Genomic DNA, 20,119 nt, shown 5'->3' with positions numbered 1-20,119 from the left:
CTAACTTTATATACTGGTTTTATACACTGCATTGTAGCACAAGGAACATAGTTTTATATTTTTACACATTTTTACACACCCAACACTATATACATGTTTATAATTTTAAATATTCACATAGTGGTGCATTTTTTCTTATTATTGCTGTATTTCTATTTTCATTTTGTCATACTTCCTACACTCAGCACATTATACACATTTTAATTTTAAATATTCACATAATAGTGCTATTTCTTTCGTCATTAGTACTCTATTTCTATTTCTATTTTTACACATACAGCACACTATTTATATTTCTCATTTTAAACATCCACATACTAGTGCTATTTTTTTTTTCTTATTACTGTATTTGTTTTTGTATTTTATATTTTTATTTTATATACCTTACACACTCAGCACAATTAACATATTTATACTTTTTTAAAATTCACACATTGGTGCTATTTGTTTTTATTATTATTTTGTCTATTTTATATTTTTACATACTGTGTGCTGGTACTTATTTCTACTTAATATAATTCTTTATGTGTGTCATCAGAGTGACTGTGACGAACCACAGTTTCCACCCAGGGATTAATTAAGTATTTCTGATTCTGATTCTGTATAAAGCAACCTGTTAAAATAATTATAAAATATTTATTCCAGTACCATTTGCACACTTCACCATTGTCCTACTGTTTTACAAACTTAATTGTTATCTAGGGAAATTTTAAAATCCTTTTTTTATGCACATTTATATGTGTACATTGTCAAATAATTATACTTTCCTTGTTCAGCTGTGTTTTCCTTGTTTTAGCCAGTGGTGTGATATAATGTGAAGTAATACTTTGTTTCAATACTAAATATTTTTTGGGAGTTTACTGTACTTTATGTGGTTTTTATATTTCTGTCAAATTTCACTTTTACTAAACAAAATCTCTTTCATAAAATTTATACTTTTAGTAGAGGTAAATGCTGGTATTTCTACATTTCTACATAGAAATCTAACAGAGTAAAAGTATTTTACTCCAGTTTTACTCCAGTATCTATGTATTTCTATGTACTAAGCATTTTTGCTACTTTGTTACTACAAAATAAAATGGGAGGATTTTCTTTTTATCATTTAAGTTGTGATGAAGACCTTGTTTTTCATCAGGTGTAATACATGCTCCCCTTTTGAGGTGGTGAACATGTTAAGAAAGAAATACCAACAATTACATGAAGGTTCACCTACAATGCTTAATCACATTTAATGTAATACAATTACTTCTGACACTTAAGTACAGTAAATATCAGATACTTTAAGGTTTTTACTCAAGAAATATTCTAATAGGTGACTTCAACTTCAACCAAAGTAATTCTCCAGTAAAATATACTTTTACTCAAGTATGGATTTAGCTGGTATGGTTTTAGCTGTATGTCTATTTCTGTGTATGTACATTTTACAAAATAAACTGGACAAAAATTCCTTGTATGTGAACACATATTCAGACAATAAAGCTTTTTTTGATTCTGATGCATCTTTAGAGGTTATAGCTTTAGAGGGCGGAAATCAACGGTATAGTGGAGGGTTTACAGCCACTGGAACATAAAGGAAAGTATACTCACTTCCTCTTTGGTCACCTACCCATGTACCTAGCAGCACACCCACCTCATAAACTACCACTACACTGCTGACTGAAATATTTAATTCAAGGATTTGTCTCAATTTAAGGGCACTTAGAGTCTTTAAACAGTGGTAAAATAAAGTGTTTCATAATTTAAGATTCTTTAGATGTTGAAGAGGTGATTATACATGTATTTCACCAGTTTGAGGATCTGTTTGGGCCTGAAGGCAAGGCAGCTTTGCTCAAATAACAGATTTCACATGAACAATTTACATTGGCAACAGCCAGCATTAAAATGACGTTCAAAATCAATAAGCAATAAAAAGCAGAAACAAAGTGATCATAAAATGGGATAATGTAAAATAAGAATTCAAACCAGGAAAGCAGATTCACTGCAGTTGCCCCAAGTACAACAAAATGAAGAGGAGAAAGTATCCATTGTTTTTTTTATAATTGTAAAAACCCTGAAGAGTGCAGTATTAAGCATTCAACTTATTTTAAGTATTTCTCGAGGCCTAAAGAGGTGGATGTGAAATTTACACTTATCAATATTATTATCAAGTAGCCTGTTTTACTTGTTTGAGGACTTATATAAGCCTGAACACACGGCAAACAGCCACAATTTAGTGCTTTATAGGCCAAGGCAAACATTAAGGAAACATACAAAAACAGCAACAAAAACCAGGACCATAGGAAATAAGACAGAATAAAAAAAAAAATTTTTTTTAAATGTTACAGACTTGTTAAAAAAGATTTCTGCACACATACATCTATGCAGTGTTTCACTTTATTCTGAGCTTCTGATGCTCTGATGAAGGTTTAACAGACCGAAAGCTCAGAATAAAGTGAAACACTGTATAAATAAATGTGTGTGGATTTTTTTGTTTTTTTCAAGTTTGGACTTGTAAAAACTAAGCCGGGTTGAGCAGTAGTTATCTTTCATTAAAAATGTGATAACATGAAATAAAATACTTAAAATGAAAAAAGATAAAGAATAGATCAGAAGTACAGTTTATAGACGTGCAAACACAACAAAATAAGAGTTAAAAGTATCCAGCATTTTACTTATTGTAAGGATTTTAAAGGGGCTTATGAGGTGAGAATATCTTGTATTTTGCTTATTTAATAATTTTAACAACACCAAAGAGGTAACAATATAATGTGTTTCACTTAGTTAAGGATTTTAAGGATTAGTAGAGGCTTAAACGGGTGACGGTCTCTCAGATTTCGTTTATTGATTTTAAAAGGAGAGATAATAATAAAAAAGAAAACAACAACAAACATTTAACCAATTTTGAGGATTTTTATAGGCGAGGATATCTAATGTTTCATAAGAAGAAAGTGAAAAGATAGAAAAATAAAGATTTTATTGATTTTTTTTGTCATCCCTCTTATTATCTAAAGGCCCCTTAGATTTTTTTTCTGGTCCGAGCCCCCCAGTTTAAGACCCACAGACTTAAAATGACCTTTTCCTTATTTGAAAAGCTCATTTTAAAATCACACCAGGGAATACCATCTTCTCTACTATAAAACAACATATTAAATAAACACTTTGTTTGTCTCATCAATATGTAGAGAGGGAAAATAAACTCTCAGTGCCAGTTGTTTGAGTGGATCTGCAATGATGATTGAGACTTGACCCCTTATGCAGCGAGCTGTGTGGTCGGGATCATATGCCTTATTTATAGCTGCCCATCAGATATTATTCAGGGAATGATTCCTCTGTGTGTGTGTGTGTGTGTGTGTGTGTGTGTGTGTGTGTGTGTGTGTGTGTGTGTGTGTGTGTGTGTGTTTTGCCTCTCCTCCTGGTGTCTATATTTGGTTTTAGACCTGCTTACTAATCCAAAGAGTGATTATCTTGATTACAAACATCAGGGAAACCATAAGCTGTGTACATGCCTCTTTAGAAACCTCAAGACCCTTTTTGCCTAATTGTATGGATATTAAAGTTTTGTGATCAAAATGTCAGTCTTTCATGCCATTTGAAGCTCCATCAGCATATCAATGATTTCCTGCTGGACAAGCTGTTTTCCATCAGCTGCTGTCCAACCTAACGGACCAGTCGTGTGTCTTTACGCAACTTGAGCCCACGTTTAAACACAAATATACTCTTCATCTTAACAGTTTGATAGTGTTTGTCCAATAAACAGCATCTTGTCAGTTTTCTTTCTGTTTATTCCTGTTTTATTTGCACACTCACACAGTTACATGACACGTGTTTTTTCCTGGAAGCAAAACAAATGTATTAGCCTAAACACACACACTCACTGACCTCTATAGAACAGGGGCTGTATTCACAAAGCTGCTAAGAAATGTAACATTGATCTAAGATTAAAGTCACACGTTCACATGTATAGCTCAGACTGACCAAGGTGGCGAAAAGCTTTATCTCTGCTGCTGGATACACCACATTCATTTTATGAATACAGACCAAGAACTATAGAGTTAAAAGTCCAAAATGCATGTTTCACACATTTATGTTTTAACACATAGCCCCCCCCCCCCACACACACACACACACACACACACTCTCACTCACACACACTCTCTCTGTTATGATCTATGATACCATCAATACTTCTGTCCTTGTTTTGATACCAGACTGTTTCAGATCCATATTGCTGTCAGTAATAACATCCGTCGCACTCCGACTTTGGTTTCACATTCAATATGTTTGTTTACGTATGATATAGCTTATGAGTCTATAAAAGCACTTGTCGTCGAGAGTCGGGACACATCTTTGACTCCAAGATACACACAGTGTATGAGATGATTCAGAGACTGAGAACTGCAGGGCTACGATGTGGAATGTTTGCAAACTACATTAGATTGCACCACCAAGAATTAACTTCAAAACCTGTTTACATCGTGTTTTAAGTTTAAATTCTGTTGCACCTAAACTTTAAACTCCAATTTAAAATATGATCCAGGGTTGAGTTTAAATCTGCAGATTAGGAGGTTTAACTTTTTTTGTTAGATGGATTAAGCAAAATAATCAAATCCCTCAAATAAACTTGAGTGACAGATTCAACGTACTTGACTTTTACGATGATGAATTTTTTTCAAGATACCGTTTCACCAACAAAACTATTTTGGAGCTGAACCGGAGGATTGGCAGTGACAGACAGAAATGCCGTTGTCCGTTTTTGTTTTGTTTTTTTAAATCTTATATGGCCAACATTTTTTTTTGAAAGGAGGAAAAATGTGAGTCTCTCTACCGAGCCATCATGATTACCGTTAAGCCAGCAACATTATAAAGTTAATAGTTAACGCCCTGATTTAAGACTTTTTAAGGCTTTTTTAATGCTACTTGGAATGAGGTTTATCACTAATTTTATAATAACCAAAATAGAAGAGAGACAATTTTATGTTGCCTAAATGTGCATTATGACATAAAACACAAAATTTCTTTTGTCTAGTGAAAAAGTTAGATTATCTACCTTAAATGCTGAAATAAATATCCTGTTTTGAGTGAAACACATGGAAGAAAATTACTATATTATCATAAAAGTATCTATTTGGTTGGTATCTGGCAATTATTAATATCTGGTTTTCTTTTCGATTCTGTGCTTTTCAGTCTGCTTGTGAGATTCCACTGCCTGGATTCCCAGCAAGACAATTTTAAGAAGAGGACTTTATTAAACTTCAAAAAAAAAAAAATGTAATTGACATTACCAATTATTTGAGATTTTACAATGCAACGTCAGAGAAAACGATTCAGATGATCCTCCTTTCCATGTCTGAGCATTTTTAAGACTTTTGAAAGATTAATTTAAATGATTTTAATACCATTTAAGGCCTTATTTTTAGATTAATGAATGCCTTTCAAGACTTTTTAGGGATGCATGGGAACCCTGAATATGACTCTTGTCTCTACTGATGAAAGTTTAAATTCTGTTTATATAAATAAGCTTGGCTTTACTAAACCCAGATTATTTTTTAATGGTGCAACAGAACTCTGCTTAAGTGTAAATCTGGATTAACTGATTTTAAACTTTGTTTTACTAAACTCTAGTTAAAGCTAATCTGAGATTAAATCAATCCTTGTTGGTGCAACCCAGCCTAGGAGTCACTACATGTGCTGCTTCTATGAGCACAGTGACTTTGTGGGATCAGATCTGAAGCTGAATACATGGATGTTGCCGTCGTTCTCCATGTACAGCACCTCCTTTAAACTACTGATGTTTATATTCTATGGAGTGTCAGTTTCCCCTGTCTTTCCTATCTGTTTGACCCCTGTGGGGCTAACCTGAGCTGGTCTGTGCTCACCTAGGATGGCAGCGATCAGGGCCTCCGGTGCAGTCACCCCGCCGCCTGGAGACACAGGACTGCGGGGACTGAGTGGGCTGATGACGGGGGACGCCACAGTGTCAGGGGAGACCAGTCGCTCCTTCTTAGCAGCAGAGCAGGGTGAGCGGCTGCGAGTCTGACCTTCTTTGGAGCGAGGACAGAGGCTGAGGCCCTGCAGGGAGGGGATGGGGTTGGAGGACAGAGCAGGAACAGCGGGGCTGCGGCTGCGACGGTGGCGATGGTGGTGTTTGCCGGTTTTGGGGCTTGGGCTGCGGGAGTTTGGAGCGAGCAGAACCAGAGTGCTGTCGTCTTCTGAGCTGACGTCTGAGCCATCAGAGCGGTGCGCGGTGGGGCTGTGGACTGGAATCCTGATCTGGGTGGAGGAATCAAGAAAAGATAAGGGCATGAGCGAGGCCAAAAGTCTGTGAGAACACCTCTCCATACTCTTTACTGAGGTCAAAGAAACAACAATGTGGAAGCACTACGAATAAAAGTCCTGCATTCAAACAAGTAAAAGCACAGAAGTATTATCAGCAAAATGCAGCTGTGGAATGTAACTAAAGTACATTTACAAGTACTTTACTTAAGTACAAATTTGAGGTATTGAGTTATTTTTTATTCCACTTCATACTTAGACATTTTTTATATTTTTTAAGCCTTTAAAATGATTGACTATCTGATTAAACAATGCAAAAGTCCACCTTTAACTACAAGAATCTCAAAAGTGTATTTAAGGATTGTATTTGAGAAGGAGTATATTCCCTCTGTGGTTCAACACAATGCATCTGGGCACACCGGTTTTCCCAGTTTGATGTGACAGAACTTGCCTGCACTGAGCTGTTTTATAAGCTTCATCCAGCACCTTTAAAATGAACCAGGACACAGTTTGTTGCCCAGCACCTGTGGCCACCTTCACTAATCCTCGTGTCCCTGGAGCAGGTCAAAAAATCTTGTGTAACAAATTTCCTAGAAGAGTGGAGGCTGTTTCAACTCTGTCCCATGTGGCTGTAAAGCTCACCAGTCAACGTGTTTGTATTTTACTGTTTTTACTTTGAATTGTGTTGCTTTAACTCTGAACTGTGTCTTTTTTTGTATTGTGTTGTTTAAACTTGTACAGCGTATTGAACCTACATGTGTGTATGAAATGTGCTGTATGAATTAAACAACCTAAAACATCCATATATGACAATAAATCCAGACATTTTTTTTTAACATTTAAGGAGCTGAAATCATATCATAGAAGCCATTAAAATGAATGAAAACAATGAATTAATCAAAGCACTTGCTCATTTATTTTCTGTCAAGTGACTTCATTGATTAATTTGTAGTAGTATCTCAAACGTATCTCAGTAGAAGTATCTCAAAGTTGCACATAAACCGTTCAGAATTCAATTATGTTCCACCACAAAAAATATCGTCATGGTGGATTTTAACTCTAAATGAACTCATAAATCATTAGCAAAAACATTTATATTTAATTATATTTAACCGGTAATTGTAAAAATGATCATTAATGGTCTTAACAGACCTTTTATCGACCAAAGCATGAGTAAATTTATTCTTCATGAATGGTTAACTAATTTCAGCAAATAAAGTGATGTTTGAAAAAAAAAACATTGCAGATTTATTTTGTATTTCATTTGTCATCAGGACTCAAAAACATTCTTAGTTTCTGGAGTATCTCCTGAAAACACTGTGTTAAAAATCTACACACCATAGATGAACATACTATACACCATGTGTGTTCTTTAGTTTATACTGTGCAACTATGAATAATAGACATACAGTATCTGTATAAGTAAAATTTATATATATGTCGTATTATTTTGTTTTTATTTGATCTAATTTTTATTTTTGTGACATTTTTGCCCTATTTTCTTTTTTTTAGCACTGAGTCACACTTTATATCTTATATCCCCCATTTATTTCCAAATGACACTCAGATCCACTGTCCACTCCAATGGATGGATATTTTTGAAAAATTACCTATTATTAGCTATTAAAGCTATTAATCTTCTATAGAATACTTCGACATTTAAGTAATACAGCACCCGATGTTTACTTTATACACAGTTTAAACATAAATTATGTCCTTTGATATGACAGTTAATAGATTAAAATGTGCCTCACATTTCACCACATGGTCGGCCACGCTTGCTTAAAAAGGGGACGTGGCTCCAGAGCAGTTCATTTTCGATGATGTGAAACACTGCGATTGGATTTTGGTTAACCAATCAAAAAAGTCTGTGTATTTGGATGTCAGGTGATGGTAATCATAAATCTATATGTCCAAGGAAAGTTACGTCAACTGTAATGGGGATCTGAATTTGTTGAGGAAAGTATTTAAGTAAATGTACTTCCTACACTGTTAAAATATGACATCTGGGCACTATGGTTTTTCCAGTTTGGTGTGGAAGAACTTGACAGGCCTGCACAGAGCCCCAATCTCAGCTCCATCAAACACCTTTGGGATGAACTAGAACGCAAACTGTGAGTCAGCCTATCGTCCAACATCAGCGACTGACTTCACTTCTTCTCCCTGCAGCCCAGTTAAAAAATCTTGTGCGAAAACTTTTCCCTTTGCTGGCAACTTCATTTGCTATTTTGTGATTTTTTTGGGTCGACATCCATTTCGCTCCCAAGATATTTGAGTTGAAAACGCTATTTCTTTTGTTTGACCTGTTATCACACATGGCTATAACGCTTGGGAGTCCTCATACTTATGGCCATATATTATATCGAATATCCATTCATGAATACATCGCCGGACTTCTGTTACCTGGATTGGTGTTGACAATCCAACGATGCTGTTCATGTTATTACTGTAGTAACCCAGGATGTATTCACCTTCGTCTCTGGGCAAATCCTCCTCTGAAAATGTCACCTAGTGAGGAAAAAAATTGAAAGAAATAAACTAAAATTCAGCTGTTGTACAAAATAAGCATGTGAGCGTGTGACACACCTGTGTTGCATGCTCCCCCTTGGCCCATATGTATGCCTGGTAATCTTTGTGATGTCTGAATCCGACCTGTGCAGCAGCAACACATAGACATCTTTTTGAAAAACTGACACTGGGCGTCAGCTTGTAAGAATTTCTTCTGAGCTGAGAATTACCTTGTATATTGCCACCCAGTCCCATGAGCTGCGCTGATAAGTTGATGCAACAGTGAATCTAACTGTAGCATCTGAGACTTTACACCACTCGTTGTTTACCTGCAGCTCCACAAGGGGCATATCAACCTTGAATGGGAACTAGAAAAAAAGAGCACAAGGCAGATAATTAAAGCATAAGACAGCAATATGAAGATGTCATTATTAAAGGGGAACTCTGGCTAAAATACCAATTCCTTTGTTATTTTCATGGACTGGGAAAGTTCAACCAAAACACCCCATATCTGTGAAAAGGACCTGTATATTATCCTATGTGGCAAAGAAACGCATCGTGTTGGGAGCTGTTCATTGTCTCAGACCACAGAAAAAATATGTACGAATTTTGGAAAATGAGTGTAGTTCCCCTTTAAAAGTGCTAATCATGTATTAGAGGAAATATTGTCTCACATGCAGTGAAAACACTGCAGAAACAGGCTTGTGGTCGCTGATGGTGAAACCCATGTGACTTCGGTACACATGCTGCGTCACTTTAGTCGCCCCACCCAACCACGAGGTCAGACCCCGCTGCAGTGCTGCATTGTGGGTAGGAACTGGGGAGCCGGTACGACGATGGCGCCACAGGATGCGATCAGTCCAGGCAGGTTTCCTCTTCTTTGCACTGACAGGGAAGATGCAAAAAAGGGACAGCAACTGTTTAACAGCTGTTCAGAAAAATGAAATATGAAGAGGGAGTTTGTGACAGACCTGGTGTCGTACGTATGCGTGCCCACATCGAACTTATAAGTGGGTGGGAATTTGAGTGGTCCCTCAATGAAGCCTTCAAGGATGGACTCCGTGTTTTTAGCCATGTTGAGCTGTGAATCAGACAAATGATGGGAGAGGCAGAGCAGGTCACATGCCTGATGAGTCTCATTCACCCTGACAGAAGGTGATGTTAGTTAACGTTGTGCTACAGCGCTCTCTGCTGGTTGCAGATGGGGATTGAGAGATAAACAGGTGGTGTAAAGCCTTCCAGAAAAATCAATGTGTGTTGGTGAAGGGGTGAATGTCTTAAAACTGCCTCACCTGATCTCGCTCCCACAGAAGAGGCAGCTTATTGCTGTCGATGGCACATTTCACCACATGGATGTCGTAGTCTTCGATGCGGAAATTCAAATCCCCAAACCAAAACAAGACACTGGGGACAGGAAAAAGACATTTTAAATAAAAGCTGTTGGCGGTTATGAAGGTGCTTCTGTTTTATCCTCCATCGAAAAAAGTATTCAACTTTTCATCGCTTCTGAAATCTGTGATCCTTGTTGTCGTCACTGTCACACTTTTTCTTCGTTTGTTTAATTATGTTCTCTTTTTGAAAAAGCATTAATTCTGCATGCTTAGCTCCTTTTTGGTGCATGTCTACAACTCTATGATAATCCTGCCGTGAGCGGAAAAAAACTGAAAAAAAGCAAAGTGATGTTGATTGATTTACCTATATTGTGTAACAGGCCACATATACTATATTTTAGCCACAGGCCGTATAAAATCTGTCTGTATGGACTTTGGACATGCCTGTTTTAAGCCAACATTTTATAAGACATTATTTAGAATCATTCATATCTTATTTTATTTTTTTAAAGTGTCATATAGAAGCATGGTATTATCTGGTATCATTCAAGGCCCCCATGGTCATACACTTAAAAACTGCTATTACTACGACTAACTATATCGCACTATTTGATAAAGACCCTGTGTAGCGGCTTTAGAGATGTGCTCAACATTTCAGATCAAAACAGATTCTATTATGATTACAAGCCAAAGAACTGTTTTTTGGTACTGTTTGGCACCATGTTTTGTTTGGAGTGTGAATTAATTAAACTCATATGTTAAAAAAAAAAAAAGATGTCACGCACTCGTGGTCCAGCACGCCGGTGGCCGTCCCTCCTTCAAACTGCTGCTGCTGCAGGATGCTTTCAAAGTCCTCCATCCGCTGCTCCAGGTTCCTCATGTGAGCTGGCAGGTGACAGTTGAGAAAGCACACTGGGTGACCGAACAGTGTCATCCTGGCGCTGACACCCCCTTTATTCCCCTTAGAGCGAGAAAAAAGGACAAAGAGAGGACACGATAAGAAATAGATCCCTTATGCATTAAATAAAGCAGTTTGTATATATCAACCACCTCTGTGTTCAGGGACAAAGTCAGGATGTTTTTTTTGCACAAGTCACACAACCAGAGAGCCAGACAGCCTCCTGCTGCACTGACCTCAAAGAGAAGGAGACTGCACCAGGGTGATGCTGACATCAACACGCACAGGAAGGTCACATACTGACATATGCACCCACGCATGCACGCGCCTGCTGCCGGCAGGAGGGAGCACACACACCACCTTTGAACACACCACACCCCTAAAGCCCACTGACACAAACCCACCACAAATGACATAATAAATCTCAGAATTCAGAGGAGTGCTTTTCAATGCGTAGCACGTACCCAGTATCCCCCAAGTCCTGTGCGAGTGCTCTGAGTCTGCACACCTCGGAGGAATGGAAGATGGCAGAATTTAGAGAAAACCAGCAGCAGCACTCCCTGCATACGCTGGGATGCCACCTAAACGGACAGGACGAATGAAAAATAATGTATTAATGGCCACATTGTAAAAAAAAATCAACAGTATGAGCAGATTTAACTCCATACTGACCAAAACATATCCAAAAGGACTGAGCGTGTCCATGCAGAGCTCACTCCACTGGTCTGAGAAAAGAACATCCTTCAGCCGCTTGTTTATCATGGAGTTGACTTCCTGGAGTCTGTGCCGTGCCAGAAAAGTAGAGAAAAGTCATTAACAAGTGAAAAATGAAACGTGAATAAAAAAGGACAGTGACGGGCAACAGGAGGGGACGGATCAAAAACAAACAGATGACTGAGTGGGCACTCGCGGCTGTCTCTCTGGCACTGCTGAGCCTGGTGGAAATACTTGCTTACCCGATGATAAACATGTCAACGCTCCCATCTGAAACATTTGGTCCGAACAGAGAAGTGATGTCATCTGGCGGGACAGCTGATCCCACATTCCACGTGACAATGTACACCCTTTGAGAGGATAGAAACAGTGGAAATACTGCATTAGATTGAAGTACTCTGTGCTGTACTGTGTAGGGTGAGAGAGGACATAATCTGTGCAGTAATCCTCAGAGAAATAGCTTTCATCCCCGCTGCTGTATATAGAAAAGAAGATACGCACAATTAAGCACCACTTTGTTCCTCAATGATGACTAAGGTGTGTGTGTGTGTGTGTGTGTGTGTGAGTGTGTGTGAGTACTAGAGGAGAGAAAGAGATGGAGCAAACTGTCCCTTAAAAATTAAACTGACAGCAACACTGTTTTATTAAAGAAACAACAGAAGTACCTCATTAAGGCTGCAACTAACATTTATATAATAACTTATTTGGTCAATAAATCATCAAGAAATAGTGAAAAATATCAATTACATCTCCCCTAAATCCAAGATTAGGTCCTCCAGTCTCTTATTTTTTTCAAAATCCAAAGAGATGTATTATTTTAATATAGAAATAGACAAAGAAAAGCAACAGATTCTCACATTTGAGGAACTGAAACCAGCCAATATTTAACATTTTTTGCTTTAAGTATAATGACAGACATAACTTTGGTTTGAGAAGTAGGGGATGTGGAGGTCCTCCCAACATTTCTACAGACATTTCAAGACAATGGTAACCAAAACAAACTCTGGGAAATAATTAGGTTAGTCATAATGTTATATTTTGCCATAATAGTACTAAATATGTTCGATACTCTCCTTTGGATTTGGTTGTTGTTGTTTTTTTTTTGGAGTATATCAGAACAAAATCAGCACCTAAATTCGCACTCAGACAGAATCTGACAGCTGGCGAAACAGTAATGATTAAGCACAATTTTTGTGATTTAAAAAAAAATAACATGCTTTTGAAAGTGGGGGGTCACAAACAGGATTTCCAAATAACACCTCAGAGTATGACTCAAGTGATTAATCACTTAGAAATATTTGCCAATTAATTTTCTTCCAATTCGCTACTTGACAAACCAGTTATATCACTATATCAATCATGAAATGGTGCTGGTTGCTGTCTAGATTTGTGATTTTTGAAAAAAAAATCATTTTTTTTAACAATACGTTATAATAAAACAGTTTTTAATATTCATAACTTTATTTTCATTAGTGTATAATTATCTGAACCTAAGACTCCCTGTATATCCGTTACCTTAAAATGAGCCATTTTTTTAGCCATTTATATCTATACAAAGAAAGGGTCCTCATCCACAGAGATCATTTTGTTGTTTCTACAGTAGCCCAGAATGGACAAACCAAACACTGGCCCTGGATAGGGCCATTCACATTTTTCTGTTGGCCACCGTAGTTCTTTTACATTCTTGGCACACAATTTAAGTTCTGACACTAAACCCTGCAGGCTGGACCTTTTAGTCAATTTTAGAGGATCAAGAAAATAGCTTGATCAGTGGTCTTGGTCAATGTGATGCAAGCTGTTGTTTTTTTTTTTTTTTTACTTTACTTTACTTTTTCTGCCAATTTTCAGGTCATTCTTTGTAATTTTTTACTAATTTCTTGCAAAATCTTGGGTCATTTATGAGGTGCTCATTGATTTCTTCCCATATTTTTAAAAGACATCAGGCCAATTTACTGGGTTTCAAAGGGTTAAGTCTGATAGCAGGTCGCTACCATCTTAAGACCTCCGGACATATTTTCTCCTTCATGTAAACAAAGATCCACAAATTTAAACTGAGCATTTTACAGGCAGCCGATGTTTATGAGCGAGGATCACAACAAAAGTATGCCTCCGGGAAGTCTGCCAACAAAATGTGGCTGTGTCACTCTGTCAGGTTCACAAAGCTCTTAGTGAAATTTGCTGCTCTGATTCATGTGACATGAGTCTGGCACACATCAGCTTTCTTAGTGACTGCAGGACAGCTCCTGCAGCTGTATTTAGACATAACAGGAAAAAACATTCACAGAAGCCTTTTAAACCACACAGGCTGAGTAATGTTTTAATAAAGGTGTCAGTATGTGTCTCACCTGAAGTCGTTGTTGTCTCCTGCCGGTTTCTCCGTCTGCACTTGGCTCTGTGTGGAGCTCCCAGGTGAGGGGGTCCTCTGCAGCTGAGGACTGGGTTTGGGGCTGAGGCTCGGGTTTGGAGGGGGCAGGCCAGGGTTCGGGCTCAGGTAAGGCTGGCTGGTGTAAGACTGAGGGCTGCGGGGACTCTGAGGACTGTGACGGGGGAGGGTGGACTCTGTCGGAGAATGCGACAGGGCGTTGGCACTCTGAGGTCCTGGGATACAAACTGGGATCAAGTCTATTTCCTTGGAGGGGTCCACTGAGATTCTGGTTGGCTTTGGAGCAGGTTTAGTCCCCAGAGCTGTCGGTCTTGGTCGGCTTATGCTCACCAGAGTTGCCGGAGTGGACCCGGCCTTTGGCTGCCCTGACTGCATTTGTTCTGTCACTTTGACAGGTGCAGCCTGCACGGGGCTCAGTCCAGACTGTTTCTTGAGTGCCTCTGATGGACTGATGAGAGCTGGCTCCTGGACCATGAGCTGTGGAGGTAAACGTGGACCCACCCCGATCAAAGCACAGGGTCCAGGTTGCGCTTTTGGCCCACAAGGGTCCGTGCTGATTCGTTTCTGTTGCATGCGATCCATTAACCTGCAACAGTAAGACAGAAATAAAAACAAGATAATTTGGCTTACAGACAACATGAAAATTACATTTGCATTCTGTGTCCTTCAGGATGTCTTGAACCTGTCTCCACTTAGCCTCATCATCAGTCAGGGAGTTGCTGGTAAACAGGCACAAGAGCAAATGATTGTCTGCATTAAGGGGAAGCTGAGAGATTGCATCCCTTTACCTGTCTACATTAAGCTCCCCTGACATCACCAATGACGTTATTGTGAGTAGGCAAATGAGCTGAGGCAGTGACGGAGGAGGTGCTCAAATCGCTGCTACGTTTAAGTACTGCATTCAAAATTTTAAGTCAAAGTGCATGAATATGAGCATCAGAGCAACTACATAAAGTACTAATTATGCAGAATGGCCCCTCTCAGAATGGTATATGTATCTTCAGATTATATGGACAGGGGTGAAGTACCTATTGCTTGGCCTACTGTAATGTCTCTCTCACATACCGTACCTTTTTGATTTTTTTTATGTCAGTTTGCTTCTTTTCCCCTTCCCTTTATTTCATTTATTTTTTGGAACCCTGATTTTCCTTTTTTTGGGGAAGGACTTGACACTGTAAACTGGTGCTGCAGCAGCACAAGCAGTCACTCACTCAGCTCTAGCATGTTTAGAGATGAATCCTAATTTGGGGGGGGACTAAACCATTTTGCTCCTTTTAGGGGTGAGAGGGGCCTCAGAGAGCTTTTACAATTTTTTTAGGCAAAGTTCAGTCATTCAATCAATTTATTCGGCCATTTTAATTATGACACTTATTATTTAGAAAGAAAATATTGCAAACAAAACCAAACTTTTAATTCTAGGCTTTTAAAGCGCCCCCCTGCCACCCACTAAGATGCCCCTGACTATAGAGTGACCTGGTTCCCTCGTCAAAAAACCTATATTTTGGAATATGGCGGGAAATAAGCTCTGTACAAACAAACATTTACGATACCTATACATTTTAGCAAACACCACTTTTAGGATTTCTGAAACTTGAATGCAATCGCCAGAGAGAAAAAGCTAATGTTTGGCTTTAGCTGAACCACACAACAGTATCATGATTTAAGGTTGCCACCACAAAAAGGCTTTAAAGCCGTGTTCAGCGAAGGCGTGGTGTGATGATGTTCTGTAGTCTCATTTACCCACTTGTTAGCAACCGGCTTTTTTAAGAACACATTAACATTTCAGTTTGTTTGTTCGTACATTGGGGTATCTACTGACTGATTTTATGTCGTAGAACAAAACGTAAAAGTCTCTTAAGCTTATGTTAACCACAGACCTTATTTAATGCTTCTAACAAAAACCCATCCAAAAAGCTCATAGACTTAGAGGGAACCGGAGGTTCTAAAACATTAACTCATTTCTGGGTTTTAGGACTCATTACTGCGGTCCTCTGTGATGCTCCTGACTATAGGTAAATGTCCAAGCATTATTTTTATGTTGCAGCCTGTTTAGATGGGGCTAATCAAGTACCCAATAATACATCATAATTGATTCATCTTTTATATTTTTTATTATTAATTTGAATCTGCAAGGTATAGTAGCTACTGCTGTCAGATAAATGTAGTGCAGTAAATGTAGTTATTTTCAACCATTGGGGATGAGGAACTAACTTTGTACCTCCGACCTGGATTATATCCTTGTTGCCTAGCAACGCTAATTAGCCTCCTGACCCTTTTACAAAGCAAAAGACAGAAGTGATGTTGATCATTATGGGATAGCATCACAGTGTAGAGCAACGTTCAACAACCATTTGATGTGTGTCACAGCTCTCACACACAGAGCTGCACATAACAGAGCACATCAGACAATGTCAACAGACACTGTAGGTCACGAGGAAGAGGATGCCTGACACGATAGGAGGACCCACCATTTTGTTTACGTGCCCTCCCACACAGAAATCATACACCTGTTTTTAATCATTCATCACATGCAAATTAGGATGTAACAGAGAATCTCATGTGACCACAGTAGTAACCTGCAAAATAAGAGCTTTGGCAATTAATGATTAGACTGTGATGAATTCACTTCAAAAGTAAAAAGGGCAACTTTCGGAGCACAAGTGGGGCCCTTTTTTTGATATTTCATAGTGCATGAGGCTGCAAGCCTGATTGACAGCTATGTTATCTACAAATGCACGAGCCTGGACTCAAAAAAAAGCACCATAAAGCACAATTATATATGCAAAATAACACAATGCTCGTGTAAGCGTCTGTCTTACCTTTCGTGCGTTTTTTTTTTTATTTCCAAGGTGAACCGCAAAGGTGATCTCACAAATTCACACAAAAAGCATCAGTCTCCTTTTGCCTCGCGCCAATCAATCAGCACCACGGCAGGGCTGTCACATAAAGATCGACTCACGGTCCAGAGACGGACCGACAAAGCCAGCCTGCAGGACGGATGCGACCCCGTCGGTACCGCGAACAGCGGACGTCTCCGTCACGGTGCAGACCGCGCCGCGGGGCTGTCAGGACAGGAGGCGGTCACGGCTGATGCGTCCGGACTCTTGCATGTTGATGTTTGTACTGCGATACAAAAGCCGATTATTAAACCTCATTCTACTTATTAGTGTCTATTGCGCGGCGCAGTTGGCCGGTGCAGCTGTGCACTTTCCGGTCAGCATCCCGCCTCCTGCACCTCCTGCACCTCCTGCACACCGGCAGTACAGCGACCCATCACGCGCGCTCTAAGTGCATCTCTCTCTCTCCCTCTCTCTCTCTCTCTCTCTCTGTGGGCACCTGAGGGGGCGGGCTGAGCAGCAAAGGCAAAACAAAAATCAGCTGCCAAAGTGCATCCGGCCAGAAATAATTGAGCATCTGTCCTATCAATGACGCATTAATCTGGCATTAGTGCGTCACTGATGGGGGGAATTGATCTGCATGCCAATATTGAAATTTCAGTCTGGCAGGGCTACCTAGGTTATCTGTGATATGCAATCAATTATACCAACATTTGTGCTTGTTGCTTATAGAGTTAGCCTTCATTTTTGTACAGACTATATCAAAATATGTGTTGATTCCATGCAGAAATTACATTATTAAATTGAAATTCCCCCTAATATTGAGCCGGTTTTCCAGGTTAAAAAACAACAACCTTGCACTGTAAAATCGAACAAGTTAATTTTTTTTCTTTTTTTAAATCTGGGAAACCGATTACCTTGAAAAATGTAAGTACAAATAACTGTGAGTCTTAATTTGCGTTTACTCTATATCCAATTGTTAAGTCTCCTTAAAATTGAATGATATGCACTTAATTTTGTGAAGTTGTTGCAACTTAAAAATCACAAGTTTAATGAAATCAATCTTTCTAAGTTTTAGTTACATCAGCAAACCAAGATTGCTGTGCTATATGCATGTATTCTGCAAACTAGTCAATCATATTCGTATATTCATAAACATTTTGACAAAACAGAACTTTCAGATCTCCTAACTTCATTACTGTCAAAATCCTCTTTGTCATGATCAGATTAAATCAGACTAACTTGGTTTACTGAAGTTAACAGAGAACAATGTAATTCCACTTGTCATTTTTAAGTTGCAACAATTTAAATTAAATTAAGTAAAAACAATAAAATTTTAAGTAAACTTAACAATTAGACATTAAGTAAACAAAAATTAAGATAAATAGTTATATTTACTTTCTGTTTTCAAGGCATCCGGATTCCAAGATTATTTTAAGTGAGATCAACTTGTCAGATTTTACAGTATGGATGATGAAGATTATCATCATCTTCATCATCATCATCATCATCATCATCATCACCACTTTAGCATTATTACAATTATCATTATTATTATTATTATTAGTAGTAGTAGTAGTAGTAGTAGGATTTGTTTTTATTTATTTATTTTTTATTAATAATAGTTCTGGAAGTGCCCATAAAGTACATAAATTACTAAGCAGATGAACTGTGCAGTCTGTCAATACACTGTAAAATCTGACAGGTAGATCTCACTTAAAATAATCTTGGAAACCGACTGTGAAAAAGGAAAGTAAATATAACTATAAATTTCAATTTTTATTTACTACTTATCTAATTGTGAAGTTTACTTAAAATTTTGTTACATTTAATTAATTTTGCGAAGCTGTTGCAACTTAAAAATGACAAGTGAAATGTCCTTGTTCTTTGTAAGTGTTAGCAACTTCAGTAAACCACGTTAGTCTGACATAATGAATGTCTGATATGATTGCCTAGATTGCAGAATACAGATATTATTTATATAGCAAAGTAAATTTGGTTTACTGAAGTTGTTAAAACTTAGAATTATTGATTTAATTAAACTTGTCATTTTTAAGTTGCAACAACTTTGCACAATTAATTAAATGTAGCATTTTTTGTTAAGTAAACCTAATAATTCAAGCATGAAGTAAGACTAATAGTTGTATTTACTTACATTTATCCAGGCAATCAGTTTCCTAGATTTTGTTTAAAAGTAAAATGATCTTGCCAGGTTTTACAGTGTACTGGCTCTAGTTCTGGTAGTGCCTAAAAAGTATATAAATTATTCAGCAGATGAAATGTGCATTGTGTCAATATGCTGTGTCAGAGCCCTAAGTTTGTAACACAGATTTATAAATACACAAATGAAAAACATTTAGAACAAAATCCTGGCTGAATATTTTAAATAAAACATGCAGAGCTGCTGAATATTGTATCGTGCAAATAAAACACACATTTAGTTCAGCAACCAGGTACAGTTGGAGAAAAACAGCACGTATAATGGATGTTTATTAAATGTGTTGGCATACTCACACCCTCAGGCCTTCAACAGCATCATGATAAAAATTTGTTCCCAGATTCTGTATGGCTCTGACTGGGATTAATGCAGATGTGTAATCTCAGTGGAATGCACTGATCCTAAGCGCCAGCTGTCCACTGAGAGCACAGGGACACCAGCAAGTCCCTGCTAACACACAAACCAATACAAATACTAACCATTAGGCATTATTGCATTTACATTTACATGATGCATCAGCCAGACATGTCAAATGCTTAAAGAGACAGTTCACCCATAAATCAAAAATACATATTTTCCTTTTACTTGTAGTGCAATCTATTAATCTAGATTGAGTTGGTGTGAGTTGCAGAGTGCTGGAGATATCGGCCATGTCTGCCTTCTCTTCAGTAATTTAACTAGATGGCACTCAGCTTACGGCGCTCAACGCACCAAAGAACAAAAAAAGTCTGAAAAGCTCAACAGCAATGTTTCATTACAGAATTCATTACCTGGTTACTCAAGATAATCCACAGACGTTGCTGTGAGCAGCTTCATTTAGGAACTACATGGAGGCAAGTTTAAATTGTGTAAATTTGGCAGCCTAAAATTAAAAAACAGGTTTGAGAACAATAATCATGATAAAAATCATATCAATTGTAGTAACAACAAAGACAAGCATAAACTATACACAGACATGAGCAGCAATAAAATGAGAAT

At 38.0% G+C, this 20,119-nt stretch overlaps 1 protein-coding gene across 1 annotated transcript; it reads right to left on the bottom strand.

Annotated features, from left to right (window-relative positions):
- Positions 1-5,537: 5,537 nt before the first annotated feature.
- LOC121959846 (inositol polyphosphate 5-phosphatase K) lies at positions 5,538-17,341 on the bottom strand. The gene is made up of 13 exons (XM_042509363.1): positions 16,906-17,341; positions 14,049-14,672; positions 11,946-12,053; positions 11,662-11,770; positions 11,454-11,570; positions 10,877-11,052; positions 10,053-10,164; positions 9,732-9,841; positions 9,435-9,645; positions 8,991-9,128; positions 8,839-8,904; positions 8,656-8,760; positions 5,538-6,249 (listed from the first exon to the last, which is right to left on the bottom strand). The coding sequence occupies exons 2-13, from the start codon at positions 14,666-14,668 to the stop codon at positions 5,779-5,781; spliced, it is 2,343 nt and encodes a 780-aa protein (XP_042365297.1). The 5' UTR covers positions 14,669-14,672; positions 16,906-17,341; the 3' UTR covers positions 5,538-5,778.
- Between the last annotated feature and the right edge of the window lie 2,778 nt (positions 17,342-20,119).

Source organism: Plectropomus leopardus, chromosome 20, assembly GCF_008729295.1.
Source record: "Plectropomus leopardus isolate mb chromosome 20, YSFRI_Pleo_2.0, whole genome shotgun sequence".
NCBI classification, from domain to species: Eukaryota; Metazoa; Chordata; class Actinopteri; order Perciformes; family Serranidae; genus Plectropomus; species Plectropomus leopardus.
This window is presented reverse-complemented; position numbering and strand designations above follow the sequence as displayed.